The sequence below is a fragment of the Ornithodoros turicata genome, chromosome 2 (genome assembly GCF_037126465.1).
Source record: "Ornithodoros turicata isolate Travis chromosome 2, ASM3712646v1, whole genome shotgun sequence".
NCBI classification, from domain to species: Eukaryota; Metazoa; Arthropoda; class Arachnida; order Ixodida; family Argasidae; genus Ornithodoros; species Ornithodoros turicata.
This window is the reverse complement of record NC_088202.1, coordinates 5730132-5753947: the sequence shown is the minus strand read 5'-3', so window position 1 is coordinate 5753947 and position 23816 is coordinate 5730132. Positions and strand designations below refer to the sequence as shown.

The 23816-nt window shown below is 45.1% G+C and overlaps 1 protein-coding gene and 1 long non-coding RNA gene across 2 annotated transcripts; one reads left to right on the top strand and one right to left on the bottom strand.

Moving 5' to 3' along the window:
* Positions 1-574: 574 nt before the first annotated feature.
* LOC135384272 (uncharacterized) lies at positions 575-3028 on the bottom strand. Its single transcript, XM_064613483.1, has one exon. The coding sequence runs from the start codon at positions 3026-3028 to the stop codon at positions 575-577; it is 2454 nt and encodes an 817-aa protein (XP_064469553.1).
* A 3788-nt stretch (positions 3029-6816) lies between these two features.
* On the top strand, positions 6817-12749 carry LOC135383034 (uncharacterized). Its single transcript, XR_010419625.1, has 3 exons — positions 6817-6934; positions 11506-11519; positions 11604-12749. It is a non-coding gene; the product is annotated as an uncharacterized LOC135383034 (long non-coding RNA).
* Positions 12750-23816: the final 11067 nt, after the last annotated feature.

The window sequence follows — 23816 nt, the reverse complement described above, 5'->3', positions numbered from 1 at the left end:
GCAGTTTATTTGCGGAAAACCTCAGTTGATCATCGCTTCGGGTCCACACCACTCCCAGAACCTTACCTTGAGCCGGTTCAGCAAACGGCTTTTCCTTTTCGGTGATTAAGGTACCGCTCTTACGATCGAACATCGATTGTAAATCTTCGGCGTTAGATGTCCATTTTGTCAGATTCATGCCCGCTTGTCTTAGCACGTCCTGAGATTTCTGGACGATCTCCAGGGCTTCTTTCACTGTGGGGGCACCAGTAAGGAGGTCGTCCACGTAGAACGACTCCAATAGTAAGCTGGCCAGCTCCCTGTCAGATGTCAAAAGGCCTTTGAAGTGGTGCTGCAGTGTAGCACCCAAAAGAAAGGGGCTTGCTGTGGTCCCGAATGGCACTCGCTTCATCCTCCAGCATTCCACGTCTGGGCATTGTTTATTCGGTCTTGGAGTTTCGGAAAACCACAAAAACCTCAGTGCATCCCTGTCGTTCTTACGAATTTCTGCCTGTAGAAAGGCCTTCTCGATGTCTGCCGTTAACGCAATCTTGTGTCTTCTAAACCGCAATAGAACGCCTACCAGGTCGGCGTTCTACTTCGGCCCTTTCTCCAAATGATCATTCAGAGACGTCATCCCTTTGCTATGGGACGACGCATCAAAAACTATCCGGACTTTCGTAGTTTCTGAAGTGTTTCTTATTACGGCCCTGCGAGGCATGTAGTACCGAGTATTGAAGCTATTATCGTCTTTAGTCACCTTTTCTGCATGCCCCTTATTGATGTAGCTTCTGATCGCTTCGCCGTACTGCGCCCTGAAGCCGTCTCTATCTAGCCGTCTGACTAGGCTCCATAGTCTGTCCTTCGCTATCTCATAGTTGTTCTCTAGGGCTGACATGTGTGCCTTCCAGGGCAAAGCTACTTCATAGCGGCCGGCCGTCATCCGAATGTTGCGCTCAAATTCCTCCAAAACCGCCTTATCGTGATCTGTCTTGCTGGAGGCGTCGCCCGTGATGCCTAGACTTTCTAACTCCCAAAACTTAGTCAGAATGTCGTCTTCTGTCAGCGTTCCAACTCCAGCTCTCAACACACAGACGGCTGTCGTCGACCGCTCGGCGCAGTAGCCTGACACTGAAGACGGCCCCTGAAAGGTCCATCCGAAAACGGTTTCGATGGCAACTAATTTCTCGTTGTTCTCGCATCTTCTGACATCACCGGTCAGCAACTTCCACAACTCGTCGCAGCCAATTAGCAGTCCAATACCACCTTCATGTTTCACACCCGGAACTAGCATGTCGTCAGCGATAAAACTTCCAGTGTGGCGAATAGCCTTCACGAAGTCGTCGTTCACGGGAGTCTCAGCGAGATCTTCGCAGATGAAGTCAATTGTGGTGGCTTGAACGACATATTCTTTCGGGTGATACTGACTCCTGAGTCGAACCTCGACTACTTTGCATCTGCGTACGCGTTTCGACGCGGTTTCGTTGGCAAAGGTGTTGAGCTGCAGTGTAGTTTCCCTAATAACTCTTAGCTTCAATTTCCTGGCTATGTCGTCGCGTATGAAAGTCCTCTGACTTCCACCGTCGATAATGCCTCGGACTAGTGCACCCTCCTTATCTGATGACGCCCACGCTCGGAAGGTCTGAAGTAGCACTTCCGTATTTTGTTGCTTTGGCACGTCGTTCGCTGCCGTGACGTTTGTCGTGGTCACCACCTCGTTGACTGTCGTCTTGGGCGTTGTTTCCTTCGAAGTGCCACAGACTGACGGTGCGTGTCGTCGCCAGCAATGGGTGCACGGCATTTTCATACGGCAGTCTTTAGAGCGATGCCCTCTCTTTGTGCAGCGGAAACAACACATTTCACGTGTCAGTTTCTCCAACTTTTCCGGCATTGGAAAATCCGCTGGACACGTTGCGGTCTCGTGGTCGCTAGCTCCGCAGAAGACACACTTGGTATCGACTCCCACCGCTCCATGAAGAACCGCTCCAGTTGGTACCTTTCGGTTTCTCGATCCTATCGGGTTGCGTGGACCAGTTTGAGAATCATACCGGGCTTTGAGTCCAGAGAGCTCTCGGCTTTCTATTTCCACACGAACGAAACGCAGCACCCTTGAGAGCTCTTTCTGCTCCTTTGCCTCGATCCCTGTGTTAGATTCAGAGCGATCCAGTGCTGATCCGTCTTGATCGACTCCGTTGTCTTCAAGCATTTTTGTGCCGTATTTTGCCATCCGCTGGTATTCCACAACCATATCTGTGGGTAGTGATGACAAAAGGATATCAACCATCATGGAGGCATAGCTTGTAATTGGCACGCCTAACGCACTAAGTCCTCTCATGTTCGCCTGAACGAGGTCATAGAGAAGTCGAAGCCCCGATAGATCACACGTCGACTTCACCAAGGGTAGCTTCCTCAGCTTGGTCAGGTATTCCCTCTCGATTCGTGCGGTATCTCCGAAACGCTGCTTCAGGATGTCCACTGCGTCGTCGTAACACGACTCGGTGGCTTGTAGACCTCGAATCACCGATGCAGCATCTCCTTTCAATAGTGTCCTCAAATACTGAAATTTCTCTATTTTCGACAGCCTTCCATTCTCGTGAACAGCTGTTCGGAACTGTTCCCAGAAAGTCAACCACTTTGTCAACTCGCCTGTGAAAGTGTCAGGTTGTAGCTTCGGCAACTTTATGCCACCATGGCTGGGCTGGCTCGCTGTAGTAGAAGGCGCAGCTTGAAGTGGCGTGGCGGCTGTAGAGGGCCTCTCCATCAGCTGAAGTTCATCCAATCGGGCCTGGACTTCTCCAATGGCATTCGCCGATTGTTCCTCGTAGTCGATAACTGCTTGATATTCGGCAGCGAAATCATCTTCCTTGATCAGAGGTTCAATCTCCTCGTTTATCTTCTTCAGGTCGCCTTGGTTAGCTAACAGTCTGGTAAGTAATCCTTTAAGCGAAGTTGTACTAACTGTTTGGTCGCTGCGTAGTTCGACGGCCTCCTTCACCAGCTTCGTTACTTGTGCACGCCGTGCAGCCCTCTTATGCTTCAGACGTTCCATGCTGACTGTCTTCTAAACGAAAACTGAAGTCTAGAATGCAGTGCCGTCAGTCTCCCGGGTTTCGGCACCAGATGTGTTGTGAAAACCTAAGCTTCCACTCAGAAAAAGAATGACTGGCAGCACTGCTCTATAAGACTAGCTTTACTGGACTCCGTAGAACATCGTCCAACATTAAAAAAAAAAAATCGAACCGTAAGCAAGCGGACACAAAGCCGAAGAAGCTCACGTCGTTTTCCTCATCAACTCTTAGTCCGCAAACCAAATAAAACCACAACACGGGCGAATTTACAAAATAATTGAGAGTCATCCACGTCCTTGTTGTGGCTCAAGAAAAGAATCACCGGCGACTCCTCGGGTTCAAGCAGCCGAGGGTGTCCCTTGTTCGTTCAAGTGTTCAAGTGTATGCTGCAGCCAATAAATGACTTGATGTCGCAACACGAGTGACTGAAGGTGCATCACTGTAATTAATCTTACGAATTTACCTAGTAACCATTCTGCTCTCCACATAGTAAACTTGCAATATTCCGTTTTCAAACACGGAGAATCGAACACAGGTGTTTTGTGCCTCGCATTCTGTAAGAAACTGTCCCTTTAAATTGCACAATGTTGAGATAACGCTGCTGCATATTGTGATTGTGTTCTTTCCGCTGTTATTTTTGCAGGTGAACTTTTGCAACGGTTTTTGCCAAGGTGGGATCCGCAGTATGGAGTCACTGCAATGGCATTTAATATGCACCAGCTGACACATTTGGCGGATTCTGCGCGGGACCTTGGGTCCTTGTGGGCCCACTCAGCATTTGCATTCCAGTCTGGGAACGGGCGCATCGTGAAGATGGTTAAGGCTGCAAAAGGGATTCCATCGCAGATCTTCGAAAAGGTGGCACTGCAACAAGAGCCCCTCCCAACAGGAGACGTTGCTCGTTTCGCTACCTGTATCCAGCGAGGCAGAAGAACTCTGCAAGTTATTTCGTCGAGACACAAGAGTACAGAGCCACTCTTATTCTGCTGATGCGTGCTTTCTTGGTAATACCCAAAATGGCTTAGCACTGAGGTGGCCAGTGCCCTCTGTTCAGTATGTAGAACCTGTCCCACAAATGCACTTGAATTGTGACGCTTTGTGTTACATAAAACTGTGCTTAATAGCAATGCGTACAAAGGATGGAGAAGTCAAACAGCAGTGTCTGTGTAACGAAGTCAAAGGAATATGTTAGTATTCAGAAGATACTCACGGTCCATTGTTGAAGTGGTGACAAAACAGTGTTACTATGCAAAGATATTGTAACGCAGGAATCTGCAATTGTGATTGCTTAGCACATGAAGAAGTGTTTTGTGTCACCATTGTCAGCACTACGTCCTTTCCTACCTGATGAAATTTCCCAAGTGTGCCTGTTCGTTAACTTCAATCATGAAGGGACAAGCTATGTTTTTGACCTCCCGAATCTTGTTGAACGGGATTAATTACTGTATCCTTTTGAAATTCGTGGTTGCCCCTTGTAAGCAGCTGAGAAGTTATTTATACACTTGAAAGTGTAAATGCGTTGAAGTATATGTCAACCTAAACATGTAAAAATCATTGTAGGCGGTTGACATGGTAACCTCTCTGTATATACAAGCCATGATGCTGGCAAGCCTGTCTTTCCCAGTATTCATACCATTGGCAGTTTTGTGTATAGTGCTCAGTTTTTCAAACCTTTAAGTGTCACGTCTGCTATTTTGACGTGACAAGTGACGTCTACTATTTTTCGAGTAAAATTTCGCAAAAATAAATGGCACACTATAATTTTGATTTACACTCGCAAGACTAGCTGAGCCCATCCGCGAACAATTGAGGACGCGAAATTTAAAGGACGACGGAAGCGAAAATAAGCTGCAAAGTTGTTTGCCTCATATTGCGATGTGTACGAAAACAATCCGAAATTCGACTTAGATTTACGTATATTAGTTGAAATATCACCACAATCGCCATATAAAATACGGCCGCGGAGCACTCTGAGCCCCTGGTGAGCGTGGCCGCGCCGCCGTAGCAGACCACGGAAGTGACGCACGTTGTCTCACCTTTTGGAGTTTCTGACTTTCATTTCGCGGTTGTTTTGCGTTCGGAGGTTGATTTTTTGCGACAAGAAAAACTGTACATGCTTGTGAAGTCTTTCCTGGCTGTGCTACAGCATGTTGCCGATTTCCTTTCAGCAACGCGAGGACATAGTGTTCCTTGCACGAACGACACACTGATAGACAGCACAAACATAGCGTCAAACATCGACTGACGTTTATTACAAAGACAACACTACCGGGGCTGGCCCCCAAATTCCTTCCGAAGCAAGGTGATCGCATTCTCTCTAGGGGTGAGAGCCTTGCTGCTTACATTGCTCAGTGTCTTACCTTGCGTTCGGCCAGGATATGTTTCAAAACAAACACGCTCTACCAGTCTGTGGTTGTTTCCGTGGCCGTATTGGCCATTGGCGCTCGACTGGCAATCGACAGGTGCGAAGTTCAAATTCCGCCGATGTGTGACTTTTTTTATGACTGTCATATTTCAATTGTTTCCGAAAGACGGGAAACTTATTCTCGCCGCGAATCTGTCTATGCCTACTTGCAGACAGGTGAAAGAAGACAAGTAGTGCGCAGACATGTTGTTGACGAATGTTTCAAAACAATCCCAGAGGTACCCATTAGCCTTGGCTTGCCAACGAAGTACATCAGGCTGAAAGAAGGAGCAGCCCCTTCTGTATTTTAACGAAAACGGAGGGCACAAATCTTTACCTCCACTTGGCGTTCCGGCGTACGTCTGATTCCCGCTATGGAAAAAAAAAAAAACGGAGACGAAGAAGCATGTACGAACCCATCTCTCATAGGATATATCGCCTTCAGACTTCCACGAGATCTCCGAATCGAACATCTTCAGGCGTTATTCGGAATTCGCCGTGTTTATCCCGTTCACCCGGAGCCGCACATGGAGCTCGAGAGATGTTTGACGTCACGCGCGCCTCAGATTTTCCCGCAATGCTTTGCGGCAGCGGGCGCGCTCCATGGGCGATGGTGTCAGGTGGGCGGCCCAGCGCGCTCGTAATCGTAAAAAATAGCTTATCCGTACAGCGTACTCGCAAAATACTGGTGGCACTATAATTCTACGTAATATTTACACCTTGTTCGGACCTTTTTTTTGCAATGGACAAATTTCGCTTCCGTTGTCCTTTAAGGGTTTTACTGCATGCAGTAAAGCTCGCGTTTTTCAGCGCAAATTAGCAGTATGTGATAACTTTCTTCTGAATTAAACATTTTCGTATCCTTCAGTTCATAGTCGTAAGCGATCACTAGTTTTTCGTCATCGCAGCAGAGCAGTGCAGAAATCTCGCTGATGTTAGTTATAATTTCGGTTTCGAGTTTTGTCGAACATGATGTCAGGAGGGTGTGAAGATCTCTTGGACGGTTGTGACAGATGTGACAAAACTTTACTAGTTTGTGCTGTCTTAGTACGAATCACACCAAATTTAGGCATGTTCTACGGGCTGCGCACGAAGCCGTTAAGAAATCTGTGATTTAAAATAACTACAACAAGAACAAAAAAGAAAATAAAAATGCAAGGACCCCAGCAAAGTGTTGCCAAGGTAAATACAAATGGGAGCGAAGCTTGCATTGGCCACCGCGTCTTCAAGGGCGGCCATTATGAAGACCGTCAGCGCCATCCATCCGTTGCGGGGCAAACTACAAATTCCGTCATAATGACGTCATCTGGTACGTCACCATTACGTATAGCGCGGGCCGGGCGCTCGCGCTGCACGTTCCTTCCATCGCGATGTCGAGCCGTGGGTTGAAAGCAAATGCAAGAGCAAAAACTCATAAACAATTTGTAAACAGAGAGGAATCAACATTAGCGACATGCGTGCAACAAAGGACACAGGAGACCAGGTGAGGGCTTGCTTTCTTTTATCACAAGTAAATTCGCCATGCCGTTGTAAACAGTATAAATACCCACATGCGACAATTGATGTGCTGAGGCTGGAACACAGTGACGTTTAAGTGACTTCCATCTCTCATCATAAATGCTCACGACAGAATAATGTTCAAAATAACCAGTTTGACACTCCATGTACTGAATAAGCACGAAAGGATAATGTACAAATTTCAGCAAACACAGGTGGGGTCCATGACCTTAATGTCCAATGCATGCTGTTATAGCTGTCCTCATGCACATCTGGAACTTTCCACATATATCTCGTACAAAGAAGGTGGAAGTGAACATATTTTCACTTTAAGATCACATTATATGATATTTCCATTCTGTGTGGTGCTATGTCTGCCCACAGTTTTTGACATTGTTCCGAATGCTATGGGGGAATAAGAAGGCACAAGTACATTAGCTCAGTTTAGAAGTATGTGATACTTTATCTTGCAAAACAGCCACAATTATACCAGCTTCCAGCAACGACAACCTTGTTCAGTGTGTTCATACCCTGCTGACGACTACTTCTAGTTTGATAACAACAACATTTTTGTATTAAAGGCATGTCAAACCATCGACAATGTTCTGTGCTGCTGCTATTTTGTGCACATTTTGCTATGTGGTGGAGATTTTCAAGCTGCACAAGGTGCTTAGCCCTACACATAACTGCGCCTACATACTGATTGTGCACACAATACTGAACTCAGTGCAGGATTCAAAATATAAAATTACGTGCTAGGAATCTATGTACACAGGTATACACTAAATACGTATCAAAGTATAGGCAAACTGCTGAAGATTCAAAATAGAAAATGTATGCTAGGTATCTATGTACACAGGTACACATACACTAAAAATACACTGTCAAAATACAAATAACACAGTAAGGAGCTATGTGCAAAAGTACACTTTGACAAATCGTATGCTACACAGGAATCAAAACACAGAAATGAATTACAAGATATAATGTGTAATCTAGGTTACAACTGAAAGTACTGGATAGACAACAGAACCATGCATATCCTTTTGCATGGAAAGAAAACTTATGGTTATATCACAGCAACGTTCAGAGATTATGAACTTAGTCTCGCTGCCTGCTGCAATGCCTTCTGACGTAACGTACTACTTCCGACTTCCTCATTCCTTTCTCGTGCAAACCAGAACAGTCGTACCCTCAGAAAAAAGTTGAATAGATCATCATACACCGATGAAGAACAGAAACCCAATGTCTTTGGCACAAGTATGTCCAACACTTCACACAGCTTGAACCTGACCCCTTCGGAGGTGAGGAATGTCTTTACGTTGGCTTTGAAGGCTTCCTCACACGCACCCGCAAACGTCGCAAAGGCAGGAAGAGTAACCGACAGCTCCAAAGTCGGTACTGTCCACATTCTTGACACTCAAGTAAATCAATAGCTGGCTACTGTCCTGAAATGTGGCATTCCTCCGAGGAATGTCCCATGTTAGAGTCTGTGAAGACTGCCCATTCCCGCGGTGTAAAATCAGCGATGTGTTGTAGAAAGAAAAGTATGGCTTCACGGTTTCACGGCACGGCTTATGGTTTCACGGCACGTTTCCTAAGGCTCTGAAACATGCCGTAATTATTCCGCTATTTAAAAAGGGTAACACCTCAGATGTAAATAACTATCGGCCGATCTCTATCTTGCCGGCGATTAGTAAGATCTTCGAACAGTTACTCTACAGCCGCCTTGTTAAGTATCTTGAAAAATTTAATATACTATGCAGCAATCAACACGGATTCCGTAACAAGTACTCGACTGAAACTGCCCTGATTAATTTTTGCGATAGAATTAAGTATTCGTTGGACACTGGAGGCATAGCCCTCTCGGTTTTTGTTGATTTTTCTAAAGCATTTGATTGCGTGAATCACACAATACTCCTTTCCAAATTAACAGCTTATGGAATTTGCCGTCCAGCTCTATCACTTATACGAAGTTTTTTTTTGCAAGACAGAATACAGGTTGTAAACTTTAAAGACAGTACTTCATCCCCTGCTGTGTTACATGCTGGTGTCCCACAAGGTTCTACATTGGGCCCACTTCTCTTCCTCGTTTATACAAATGATCTCCCCTTATGCATTCATCATTCACATGTTTTTTTGTTTGCTGACGACACTACTCTGCTCATCACTGGCCGACACGTCATACAAATGGTTTCAGATCTTCAATCCGACCGGTTGACAACTTGATTGGATGGTGCCATGTAAATGGCCTAAAATTAAACGCTACAAAGACTGTTTCCATGATATTTCACAGTCTTCAGCGCAGCCTCGATGTTTGCCCTACGTTGTCCATTCACGACGCCCCTATTCAGTTTAGCAAAGAGGTCAAATTTCTTGGCGTGCTTTTCGACCATCATTTACGTTTTCAGTCCCATATTCGAAGTATCATACGTAAAACCTCTTATGGTATTAGCGTCCTTACTAGAACTCGACACTTCTTTCCTGCGCCCATTGTTTTAAACCTTTACTACGCTTTTGTGCACTCACATTTTCTTATTGTGCAAGTGTCTGGGGCCTTACTTACAACACCCATTTACGTGCTCTGGAAACTGTTCAGAATCGTGCTATAAGGATTATGTTTCGATTACCATACTTGCCTTGTGCAATGTACAATCATGCACGATCACCAGATACTAGCTATTAAACAAATAATATCTCAACACATATTACATATAACATTTGGCGTTTTGAGCGAACACCTCCTTTCTGTAGCCATGAACTACGATGAACTTAGAGCTGTTCACCACACGAGAGCAGGGCCTGAAGGTGTCTTTAACTTCCCTACCGTTAAGACTAACTATGGGAAACTAACATTTTTGTTTCGTAGTGTAAATGAATGGAACAGCATACCACCAAACATAAAAAGCGTCAAAATTTTTTCTGAATTAAAAAACTAGCGAAATATTTTTTGCCGTCAAAAATGTATAATTATATATTACATATGATAATATTACTGATTTAGGACACAAAGATGTGCAGCTGTGTCTAGTGCGTGCCTTGCTATTACATGTGTATTTTTGTGCATTGTTTTTCATATTTGCATTGTTTTCATGTATTATGCTTTTATGTATTTCGTGTATTATGCTTGTGTATTGTTTTTACCCTTCGCATTTTTTCATGGCTCTAATCTTTGTATGTCACGCGGAAGACCCTTTAACCGGGATACTTTTCCCTCTGGGTCTTCCATCTGTATACAGTGTACTGTTCATTAAGCATTGTAAAGTTTAAATAAATTCAAATTCAAATTCAAATAGCATAGAGTTCCGCAGCTGTGGAGAAGGTTGGGTGTGAAAGACGTCTTCCGTGCACTACGCCTTCGGATGGTATGGCTAACTCCAAATCTGCACTTCAAGCAATTGAAAATTCCGGCATACGAGGCCCATCCGCATCCCTAGTCACAGATGTGTTAATGGCTTACCACACTATCTATGCAGCAGGCCACAGGCTAGTTCTTCAGTGGGTTCCAGCCCATTGTGGTGTCGTGGGGAACGAGCAGGCCGACAGCGCCGCAAAAGCAGCACTCTCGTGTCGGAAACGCACCAGTATTGTTCTGCTGAGAGGAGACCGAAGTTCAATTCGCCGACGCCTAGTGACACCCCTGGCTTCCCGCCAATGGACAACCGACATTCTTCCCCCCTCTATATTGAGCAGAGTTGATCCAACGCTCGCATTCCGCATGCCACGAAACACCTCTCGTCCAGATGCTGCATTAATCCACCGAATGCGCCTCGATGTGGCCATTACAGCTCACTGGCGTTACCGCTTGAGACAAGTTGACTCTCCCACCTGCTGCCACTGTGCTGTGCTTGAGGATCTGGAGCATATTCTTCTTCATTGCTCCCACTATCAACCTTCCCGAACCACACTCTCTGAGTCTCTTCGTCAGCTGGACTCTCGCCCCTTCTCCATATCGAAATTGCTTGGTCCCTCGTCTAATCCAGCCCAGCAACGCTCTGCGCTTAAAACTCTTCTGACATTCCTCGACATCATCGGACTTCGATCGTTGTTGTGACGGGGCTCGTTATTTTATTCCCAACAATCCCACCAGCAATGGGGTAGAGTACCGCCTGTGTCGATGAACCTCTCCACTCTCCAGAGCCAAAATAAAGTTGTTGTTGTTCTCCCATGTTGGACTTTGTGGTTTGAAATTGAAAAGACGACGATGAAGAAGAAAACGGCTATGAACAGTCACAAAGTGCGCAGTCAACGTACAGCAAACTTGTAGCTAACAACATGGAGAGGAACAAGAACCGGAAGCGTACTCGGCTCTGTCTGTGATCTTACGTATTACCGGCAGACTGCGCGAATTGATACATTAAAAACATGCATATTGCATTAGTACACACATTATTCGCGCCTCCGATTAAATTATTTTTGTTTACCTTCGTAGTATGCCCCTCAACGACCACGCTCGCATGTGCATCATTAAGGGCGCAGGGTTGCTAACACAGAATTCTTATTTTTTTCCGCCTTCGCTACCATTTATATTTACCTTGGTGTTGCTTTTACTTGCAGAACTGGCGTCGACGGTGAGCAGAACAAAACTCAATTGAAAGTTCCTTTCTCTTCCCCCTCACCCCCAACCTGTGACAAACGTGGTTTTCCGTGGCTAGGAGCATCTGCGCGCTGCACGTAGCGTTGAACAAGAGGAGTCAAGCCAGCTGGTGTATACGATTGAACGGAAACAACTCCTTGAGGAGCAACGAGGAGCAATGAAGGGGAGGACTACACAGGACGGACACGGGACAAGAACCGACAATGAAGCGTGTCTAATAATGCGCGTTGATTTGCACATGCTGCTCATACCTTCTCTTCCGGTGCTCAGTTGATTTCTCGTAACATCAGGATTCGACCTCGCCATGGATTTGCACTGCTCCTACTGCTCGTGACCTTGCTCGAACGGCTCATTACGCTTCCCATGCAGCGCGTAAAGCCACTCGTAAAGCCCCTCGTATAGCTTGTAAAGCCCCTCGTACAGCTTGTAAAGCCGCTCATATTGCGCGTTAGCTTTCACATACTGCTCATGAGTTTGCACATCTATGTCTTTCTGTTTTCTTTTTGTTTTTGTTTTTTACAATGGGATTTCGTTTCATGTGTCTATAAGTTGCTACCGACTACCCACGGAAGCTTGATTCTGACCTTTCGCTTGTGTCCTCAGCGAGTGCATCGCTTGTGTTTTTGTTGCGTATTCCATTGATGCTGCCGAGGAGCATACCTAGTGCAGAGGAGCAGCATGCCATATATTATCTCTTGCTGTGCACTATAACGCAGATAGTTCTGTTTCCCTCACTTGCTGTTGACGCCCTGTTCGCATTGGATGCCTTAATTGGTAAGCACCACAAGTTGTTCATCGAGATCTGTGGCAGTGAAAGACTTACTCCAAAACTCCACACGCTACTACACATCGTACGACAGGCTAGGAATTTTGAAGCTTCTCGCCATCACTGGGCGATGTGATTCGAAGGCAACAATGCCCTACCCAAGTCGAAAAAAATTCTGGAATTACCGGAACCTGCCATATTCAGCTGCACCTGTCTTGCGATCTGTGGCATGGGGAAGGAACTCCAGATCTCTTTCATGATGTTACACTGTAAAAGGGTGCGGTGGCAAGTTCACCTGTGGAGCTTACAGCGCAGTTTCTGTCTGTTGGGCTTGACAGGCGATATGTCGGTGAAAGGGCTACTGCTGTCGTCAAGGCAGTAATTAACAATTGTGATGCTTCATGCTGAAGACATTGTGCTTATTGGTAGACGAACTGACGAAAGTAGCTTTGTGAAGATAGAGCAGTTTGTCTTCTGGCGAGACGAGTATTCCTTGTTGACGACGCTGCTGGTAAAGAAATATTTGTGTGCGTAATATCATTCATTTGTATTGCGTGATACGACTCACGAGTATGTCTGTAAGCCAACAGCACTGCTTTTTCGTGCGCCAAATGGAGGTGTATTACGAGGTGTTTCCACACATACCCCCTTGTGTAATGTATTTGTGTCTTTGCAAGTGTTCTGTTGCTATGCGTAAAGTGTGCAGAATTCAAATACAACTACCAAATTACTGTGATATTTTATTTGCTCCTCATTATATTTACCAAAGGGCTGGCCACGTAAGATACTACCAAAATTATCAGATGTCGCGCAGACTCTTCTTAATGGTGCAAAGATGCCTGCGAAGAAACACAAAATGCTTTCCAGGCAGCTGAGAGACGAGCTTGCCATGTTTTTGGAGTAAGGGCAACATATCAGATTTCTTGTAGTGCCTTCTTTACGATCAGTGTAATGAATTCCAAATCCCTCACGGTACATGCAGTGATAATCATCTCATAGAAGGATGTTCGAAAGGAGAGGCCAGTTGGCGGTATACATGGTTGGGCGATGCCCTTTCCGAAATGTACCCCTACCCAGTGATGGTCAGTAGTTAACTACATGTAGTTAAACTACTAGTTAAACTACCTGATTGTAGTTAAAAAGTAGTTATCAACTACTTGCAGAAATGTAGTGGCAACTACTAGTTAAACTACTATTTTAAGTAGTTAACTACAGTAGTTAGGTTACTGAAGGCGCCAACTACTTCCGATTTTGCCGCAACCTTTACGGCACGATTGTGCTTCCGACTTTTACCTTGAGCTACTCGTTTGATGAGAACGGAGGTGCAGAGCAATTGTGTCGTGCATGTGTACTAAATCTTCACTTTTAATGCTTTAAAAGAGGTTGCTTTAAAACAATGTTTAAAACAGGTTGTTGAACGTACACCATAGCTGATCTGTTCTGTTTCCCACCACTGTACTACCGCACATGCTTTATCTGTTGTTTTTTTGTAACGTCTGCAGTTTGATGTCAAAGCATAAGGATTTGTGTAGTTTGTTGCAATCCTGTGAATGTGACCTTGTTGCACTGACTGAAACTTGGTTATCGCCAGATATAAGAGACAGTGAGCTGTTACCAGAGTGTCCTGGCTTTACCTTCTATCGTTGTGATGCATTCATCCCAGAATTACACAAATCACTACATCATATATTTCCCAAATTCCCAAATTCAAAGGTTATTCTTCTTCGTGATTTCAACTACCCCTCAATTAATTGGAGATCCACCTCAGCCTCTGGCAGTGAAGAACGTTCTTTCATTGATTTGTGTCATGTGTTTGACCTTAATCAGGTCGTTCATGAACCCACCCGTGTAACTCCCACCTCATCAAACATCCTAGACCTAATCCTCACTAACGACCCAGATATAGTAGGTTCTGTATTTTCTCCATGCGCCTTGAGTGACGACAAAGTACTACACTTAAACAATATCTGTCCCCAGCGTGCCCCGTCGTTCCTCGTGCAAACGCATAAGAATATACGATAAGGGTAACTACGACCAAATAAATTCTGAATTATCCAATTACTTGGCTAACTTTCTCGCTAATTTTGAAGTACGGACAGTCGAGGAAAACTGGTATTTATACAAATCCAAGATTAATGCACTTATTGAAGCCTATCTACCCTCCATACTCATCAAGACACATTGTCATGCCCCATGGCACAATCATGAAATCAAACTGCTCGCCCGTAAAAAGAAACGTCTGTACAGGTTTGCTAAAAGCGCTCTAAGTCAGCATCATCTCTTCTAAAATATCAAGAGTGCACCCGGAAATACAAATCAGTGGTGACGTTTTCGAAACGCATATTCTATAGCGATGGCCTCGTTAACCTCTTGGAGCACAACCCCAAAGCATTCTACAACGTGAAAAACCCAAAATCTCCATCGGTAAACATCCAACTGAAGATCGTGATGGTAATTTTGTTAGAGATAACCAATGTTGTTTTATCTTCAATAACGTATTTGCAAGCGTGTTCACCAACGAAGACACAACTCCCCCTGCCGCGCCTCCCACATCCATATTCAATAGCATGTCACCGATAGCGATATCTCCTGCTGTCATTGAAAAGATTATCTATTCCATCAAGGTTTCCTCCTCTGCTGGTTTCGATGGAATAAACAGCAAAATCCTTAAAAACACACAGGCTCACTCGAGCAGATTTCTTGCTGCAATATTCCAACAATCACTTAATAGTTCATAGATGGGTAGAAATCCAGCGAACCGGTAGAGATGTAGGAAGGGAGTTGCCTCAAGACAGAAGCCGCCGATATTTCGAACAGAGACTGTTCTTCTTCTGGGCACCGTCCTCATCATTGGCATGGTTTAAAGGGACAATTCGCATGAACCTTTAAACACGTCACACCTAGCCCTTTAAATACCATGCCAATGATGAGGACGTTGCCCAGAAGAAGAACAGTCTCTGTTCGAAATATCGGCGGCTTCTGTCCTGAGGCAACTCCCTTCCTACTTAACAGTTCAGTTCTGCCAGAAGACTGGCGTCGGGGAATGATAATACCAGTGCATAAAAGTGGTGTCACTCATTCACCGCTGAACTATAGACCAATCTCCATTACCAGCGTCCCCTGCAAAATCATGGAACACATTATATATTCGCAGGTAATCAACTTCCTAGAGTCAAATGCTTACTTTTCCCCCTGCCAGCATGGCTTCCGTAAAAATTTCTCGTGTGAAACACAACTACCTGGTTTTATCCACGATCTCCACTTAAATATGGACAGTTCCACTCAAACAGATGCCGTGTTCCTGGACTTTGCTAAAGCCTTTGATTCTATACCGCACGCTAGATTAATGGTAAAACTCTCACAACTAGGCCTTGATGCACATGTTCTCTCCTGGATTCATATGTTCTTAACTGACCTCCTCCAGTCCACTTTCGTGAACAACCATTCCTCGTCCTTTTGTCACGTATCATCTGGTGTCCCCCAGGGTATGGCCTTTGGGGTATATGAATAAATAAATAAATATTGCTTGTCTAGTGAAGCCTCATTTGCTGTGAAATAATACTGCAATTTAGTTTATCGCGTAGGCACAGAAAGAATTTCGCCGCAAGCTTTGTATTTGACGATCGTAGCAATAGCTTGAGCCAAAGTTGATCATTGCTTGTGATTCATATTTAGGTGTCCAAGAACACTACAAGGGATTGGTGTTGATGGACAACGTTAAGTAGTTATAGATGTAGTTAAACTACATTGCAGTAGTTAAAGAAGTAGTTTTAACTACTCCCCTGAAATGTAGTTGAACTACTAGTTAAACTACTCAATCGCAAAGTAGTTAGTAGTTATAGTTAAACTACTGTAGAAGTAGTTAGTGGACATCACTGCCCCTACCTACAGTGGAAGAAAGCGCTACCACGAACGAAAATGTACAACAAGAACACTGAAATACATGCGAGTTCGACGTGAAACGCGTGGTTAACACCTTATAGCGTTCCAAACCACCAAGTCCTTAACTTTTGATGCTTAGCAGTTTAATGCGCATTGAAATCATAATTACTTCTACGGCTTATATATTTAGCTTCTTATTTTTAGGGCGTCTTTATAAAAAGGCTGTCACATCCACGAAAAATGTGGAAGCATAGAAGAAACAAGCCGAATGCATCTATCTTTGACCCCGCATCTTCCAACATGCCAGCAGCAATAGCAAGGAGGGCGCCATGGAAGAATTGAACGTATGTGACGCATGAGTCGCGTGTTTGCTTTCCGTTGTACGAGGAGCGTTCAGGTCAAACCGGGACTTTCTGTCTCCTGAGTGTACAAATGGCTCGCGCTACTTCTTTTTCGTCATTTTCAGTGGCGACAGGTCTCCGCGTTCACCACGTGGTGGTCCAAAGTTTGTGCAAAACAGAAGACACGTGCTGGACAAGATGGCCGACAACGAGGTGAGCGCGCACATCGAACAGCGAATTGTTACGAAGTTTCTCGTGAATGAAGGCGTAAAGTCATCTGAAATTAACAGAAGACTTCAGGCTCAGTATGGCCACGATACACTTAGCCGCAGCAAACCGTTTGAGTGGTGCAAACGGTTCCGAGACAGCCTTACATTAGTGCAGGACGATCCCGGCCGGGACGGCTCAGAGCCCAGTGTCAGAGTTCCTGATAACATCCAACTTGTGGAGCGCCTGATCCTCAAGAACCGACGGGTAACATGTCTCGAACTGGCTCGAAAGACGGACCTTTCTGTGGGAACGTTGAACACTATCATTCATTAACACCTCCAGTTTCGGAAAGCCGGGCCTCATCACCAAAGGTGTCCTCCTCCTACAGGACAATGCACGCCCGCATACCGCACATCTCACGACAGGCCCCTTACAGGAACTTGGCTCGGAGTTGCTGCCACATCCCCCTTACAGTCCAGACCTCGCCCTCAGCCATTTCCATCTGTTCGGTCCACTGAAGGCTTTCCTTGGGGGCTGCCACTTCAGCTGCGACGACTAGGTCAAGAATGCGGTCCGACCATGGCTGCTACGCGCCGGTAAGGATTTCTACGCTGCTGGCATCCAAGCCCTCGTGAAACGGTGGGACAAGTGCATTAGAGCAGCTGGAGATTACGTTTAAAAATAAAACTAATTTCTCGCCTCTAAGTCCATATTACTTGAAAATGAAAATGAAAAGTCCCGATTTGACTTGAACGCCTCTCGTGTATGAGAAGGATATTTCTGAGGCCCTCTCTTCAGCATCAGAGCAACACGGCATTCATATGGAGAAAATGAGGTCTGTCCTGGAAATTAGCTGGCCTGAACGGCGACAGGCATGTATATGGACCCGCTTCCAGCATATTTTCTGTATGGAGCTGTGGTAGGTTGGATCTCACCAAACACAACTGTGTTATGTTTGAGCTCCCATAGAAGACTGAGGTTCCAGCCCCACACGTGTACTTGACACAGGCAACAAAAGTGATATATGGTGGCGCTCATGGAGAGATAATTCGACTGGACTGAGCAGCCTCGAGGAGGCCTTGACATTGTGTCTACTACATTAAAATCATAACTCACCCATTAGCTATAGCACAGCTTTTTGTCCTACTTCAGCGTGTGCTTCTTCCAACCGGTGCCTTACCAAGGGGGATTATGAATGGGGCCTTAAAAAGGTGTTGTCCCAACTTAAGGAAGGAAGGCTTTCTTTATTACTTTGGAGCAGCGCCTTCCGTTTTCATTTGTGGTCGTGGGCAAGGTTCCTACGTAAAGCTGAGCCCTCGCGTACAACTTCTTCATGATTGTTTATAATTTTTGTTTCTTCAATAATACAACACCTTACATACCTTAGCCTTTGGCGACTTCAAGAGGAGTGCCATAAATACTTATTTACAATACTATAGAACTATGTATCGTTTCGTAAGTGTTGCCACGTTTTGATGCCTCACCCTCGCCGATACCAAAGGACGGGAAGCTATAATTTTTGTTTCTTTAATAATACAGTACCTTACATACCTTAATCTTTGTCGACTTCAAGAGGAGTGCCATAAATACTTATTTACAACACTATAGCAATATGTATCGTTTCGTAAGTGTTTGCCACGTTTTGCTGCTTCACACTTGCCGATACCAAAGTACGGGAAGCTTTTTTAAGGACTTAGTTGAAACAGCACCCTCTGTTCTCATTTCTAGTCATGGTTAAGGTCCTATGTAACGTATCCTGAGTCCCACTGGAAGAACTTAGCTCCTATTTTACTTTTACTCTGTTAGTTAGTCGTTTACCTCAACATCAGGCCACTTTAAGATGAGTGCCATGAAAGCTTCTTTAGAACTCTGTTCATTATGCATAGTCTCACATATGCCACCACATTCATAACGGATATCTTCGTTACCTTACGTTTCCAATATGCTGTTACAAAGGCCATGACGGACTCTGTTGTTGGGTTGTGTTTTCCTCGTATTCACAATAAAATACGTGCCCAGGAAAGCCCATGGTCATTATGTTTTGGCATGCGACTCGTGTCTTGTTTCGTGTGTGCCTGCATCCAATTCGCTGCATGTAGGCACGGACGCAAGAACGGCCGGGTGCAGCCCCGGAGCTCCATGAACGGTGTTTCTTCTAAATATACGCTGCATCTGGTTAATTTTAGAGAGGTAACCCCGGCAGAGGTAACGCTACATCCATCTAGTGTACAGGTAACAATAGTGAATATTTTTTTTAACCTTTACTAGGAGTAACCGGGCTAAGAGCGTAATCGCACATTCGGATTTTTACAACGTAGTCTTAAGCTGGCGTTATCGTCGGTAAAAAAAGAAAGAAAAAAAAAGTACGCCACTTTAGCCAGGCCTAAACTCGAATTTGCCGCGCCCATCTGGGACCACCACCAAGTTTGTCTCATTAACTCCATCGAGGCTGTCCAGAATCGCGATCTGTGTTTCATCGTTAACGATTACAGCACTAACTCCGGCGTTACGTCTGCGAAACTCCCCCTTGCTGTGCCTCCTCTAGTGGTCCGTCGTTCCTTGTCCAGCCTATGCCTTTTTCGTCAGATATTTTATAAGGAAACCTGAGATTCTCTATGCTAATCTCTCCATTATACATCCCCGAACGTCTAGATCATCATTTGAAAGTCAAGATGGATTACCGGAATAACGCTTATTAATTATGAATCATTCATCCCGCGCACATCAAAACTCTGGAGTGACCTTCCCAGTGAATGCCTCTCATCGATGAACCTCATTCGTTTCAAACAGTCTGTGGCTCACCTACTTGGCATTTCTTGTTAACTGATACGTGTTTCTAACCTCTCCCGATGTATTTCTTTTATTACTGTGTTTTGTTTAGCTCCTATAGCTTTGTATATTTTGGTAATTATCGCACACTGTGTCCATTGTTATTTTAATTATGCCTTGTTTATGAGTACTGCTTTCAATTTTTTTTCAATCTCAATTTCATTTTCCTTTGTCTGTATCCTGTATTATATGAACTATCTTTTATGAACTTTATGTATAGTCATGTGCCCTAACTCAGTTATGTAATGCCTTCGAGCCCTTAACGCATTAACACTAAATAAAAAAAATCCGGATTTAAATCCACAAAGGAGGCTGGCAGATTTGATTTGGATTTGTCTTTATGGCTTCATCATGAACATGATCTTGATTTGGATTGAATCACACTTTTGCTCAGGGATTTAGATTTTGATTGAATCACATTTTGCTTTGAGATTTGGATTTCCATTTACCTAATTTGCAGTGAAATTCAATCTATATGGATAAGCGATGTGCATGCTTTCGCGACTCTGGCGCAACGCTTGCTCCGGTTCTCGCTGCTTCTCTTGTTTGAGAACGAACACTAGCCAGGCTCCTACAGCTCCCCATAGTGCTCATAGTTTGAGATAATTCACACAGCACTGGGCACACGACCAATGCAATTGCAACGTGTTAGGTCTTATGTATAACCAGTCGGCAAATCCGGAGCCTCAATGTATTGCTTGCCTTCCAGCAGGTCCTGGTTACCTTCGACTTCTACTGGATTTCAGGCTTGCCGCCGTTATACGGTATTCAAAATAACGAAAGCGATTCTTGGCTAACGGAAACATTTATTTGACACAAAGCACTGATTGGAGGATCAGATACATGGGTGCACTGTGCGTAGAAAGCCAACTGCGGCGCTGACACACTGGAACAAAGTTCGAACTTGATGCAGAACGAACACAGTGTTCAACTCCTAATGCCGAGCCTGTCTCATGAGTGCGTACCATTTCATGATAAGCATCTTTTTCGCTGCTTGCGGTGCAGCATACAGCGAAGCGGAAAGGGCTTGTGTGGCACGTAATCCTCTCTTTGTTGTCATTCCTCGAAATAAAATCAAACGGCGGCCGAACTTGTCATTCACGCTACATCTCATGAAGCATTCCGGTTCCGCAGTTGATAGACTTTTCGTGGGATAATAGTTGTGTCCAGAAACAGCACAACACGTGTAGACTCACAATGACGCAGGAATAAACCCGCGCACATATTTCTTTCTGCAAACTGTTCTGTCGATCGACACCACGGAACACAGGAGGACGCCGTGCCGGTCGTGCTATTTTGAAACTATGCTGAAACGGGCGAGACGCTGCACGCGCATGCGCGCGCGCAAAATGCGATTTCAAAACATTGTCGACCTATCGGAGCGCACGCACAGTTTCGGCCAATGGGCTAGCAACATGGTGTATGGGAGCAGTGGTACCACGGAGGAGAAGTAAGGAGACGGAACTCGGCTGGAGAATGCCGTCCCAATTCCTCGAGTCTATTGTTGGCCGCGGCGCGGCGCTCGCGTTCCCTCCGGTACTAGCTCCGCGAAATCTCCTGCAAGGCAATGCGCTGTTTGTCCTCGAATACTCTACTAAGAAGCGTTAAAAACGAGTGTTTGTGTAATAAAAATTAACAACGATTTCTCTAATAATGAGTTAATGTTTTCGGGTCAGCTCCAATCTTGAAAGATGAAAGTCACTGAAAAGGTTAGACAGCTGTAGGAGTCGAGCTCACATCTTCTGGATTGCCGGTCCAAGGCTCTACCAACTGAGCTAAGCTAACACGCCTTCTCAGCGACTTCCAGGGTGCGTCATCTGAAGGGACAAACCAGCCACTCTCTCTCACTCATCCTCCTTTCACTCTTACATTTTTTGCTCACTCATACACACATTCATACGACAGGGATCGACGCAGGCGTCTGTTGAACATGAGAGAACTGATGTTCTGAGGCTGGAATAACATAGAAGGGACCAATACATACAAGGCCTCAATCTGCCTAAGAAATTAACGATGGAAGATGAAAGTCACTGAAAAGGTTAGACAGCTGTAGGTGTCGAACCCACATCTTCTGGATTGCCGGTCCAGGGCTCTATAATTGAGCTAAGCTAACACGCCCTGGACCGGCAATCCAGAAGATGTGGGTTCGACTCCTACAGCTGTCTAACCTTTTCAGTGACTTTCATCTTTCATCGTTAATTTCTTAGGCAGACTGAGGCCTTGTATGTATTTGTCCCTTCTATGTTGTTCCAGCCTCAGAACATCAGTTCTCTCAAGCTCCAATCTTGTTTTGCAATTTCTGTTGCCTCGTTTTCGTGTCATAGGTGGGACCTACTCCAATGGAAGCAAAGGTTGTGCTGAAAAGCCATATTTAAATGGCGTGGAGGGAATGATGTGTTTGAAGATCTGCAAAGTTTCCGGACGCGATCTTTTCGGAATATGTGGGAATTTCTATGTGGTGTCGCCGCATAAGCTGGGACTGGGAAAGTTTTATCTGCGTACGTGTAAAGCAATTAAGAAAACTTCGTGTATGGCGATGTTTAGTGACACGTACGGTTTTGGGAACAGAAAGGAAAGTCGGTATGTAGTCTGTAATGTGTGTTGTCCAACACTGACATCTTGAATAACACAGACTTTGATGTTCAGTTTCATGCCTATATAGGAGATTCAATTTACTTCAGCACAAGCATGCTGCTCAAAACGTTACACCAGTTATTCTCCCCAGGCTAAAAAAGCCCCAAATCCAGTAGATATGGGCTTCACACCCCAACCGGACACCAAGATAAATCGTCTTCGGGATCTCTTCCTTAAACTGTACGGACTCAGTACGTGTACTGAGTCCTCTACCGCATTTGCAAACCTGTGACAGAAAGTGCGTTATGGCATCTTGGTATTAAATTCGTGTATGGTGTCATGTAAAATGTAACTCTATCCTCTGTTCCTTAGCGGATGCTTCACAATTACGACAAAAAGTTCCCGTTTCCCAAAGCGGTTGTGCACGCGAAGCGGGTGGTAGAAACGCGCGCTACGACGCTGTCGTGCAACAGCTGGAATCCAAATGTGCTCAATTACATCATTTCCTCACGCTGCGAGATGTTCGTGGGAAGTAATAATAATCAGTGCACACCATTACCAATGTAGATCTCGCAATCGTACCTTGCCTGCAGTCATAGAACTTATACTACCATCGATCCTGTACGATGTCAAACAACAACCTTTGTGCTCCTTCGGGTGTCATTTTTATCTCAAATAAAACAAAACGTACTTTCGCAATTCTTAACAGATTCTTAACTGCGAGAGCACTACGCTTATTTAGACATTCAAGCCTTCGAGCAAACGCGGATCCCCCTTGACGGCGGCTTCCCCACATTGTAAAATGAAAGCCTCCCGCTTTGCACCAACAAGAACTCCAGGCGAAAAATGCAAAGACAGATCGTTCCTTGATACACGACAGTCATGTTTCTTTATCAAAATATTTTTTTCCTGCTTGCACTGGACACACTAGTAAGTCTGACACAGCGCATTACAAGCACGTCATTTCAGAGGAGCAAGTACCTGACGGAGCGCGAGCGCCGCGCCGCGGCCACAATTAGACTCGAGGAATCTGGGCCACACTTTTTCAACGGCGGCGCGCCAGAGTTCGGTCTCCTTACTTCTCCTCCGTGAGTGGTACATACTCTACAGCCGCGTCTGTGGGCACCTGAGGAGGACTGCACTAGCGGCGCTTCTGTCAGCCGTATCACGTGATACTTTTACATCACGGACTGGTGTATGTGGAATCCTCTGTGGTGTCTGCACGTTCCTTTCATATATGTTTCGTCTAAGAAATCTGCTGAGACGTTTTTTTACTGTTTAGTGTTGTAGTGCGAAACGTGACTGGAAAGGCTCATGAGACTCAGCATGGGAAAAGTAAATTGCCTTCACAGACGCGTGTGCAGTGAGCAAGGTACATATAAATGGTAGCGAAGGCGAGAAAAAATACCAAATCTGTGTTAGCAACCCTGCGCCCTTCATGATACACATGCGAGCGTGGTTGTTGAGGGGCAAACTACGAAGATAGACAAAAATAATTTGATCGGAGGCGCGAATAATGTGTGTATTAATCCAATATGCATATTTTTAATATAGCAATTCGCCTGGTCTGCCAGCAATACGTAAGATTATAGACAGAGCCGAGTGCGCTTCCGGTTCCTGTCCCTCAGCGTGTTGTTAGCTACGAGTTTGCCGTACGTTGCTCGCGCAT

Excerpts from the sequence above, each read along its gene's own strand:
- LOC135384272 (XM_064613483.1), bottom strand. The coding sequence starts at position 3,028 with ATGGAACGTCTGAAGCATAAGAGGGCTGCACGGCGTGCACAAGTAACG.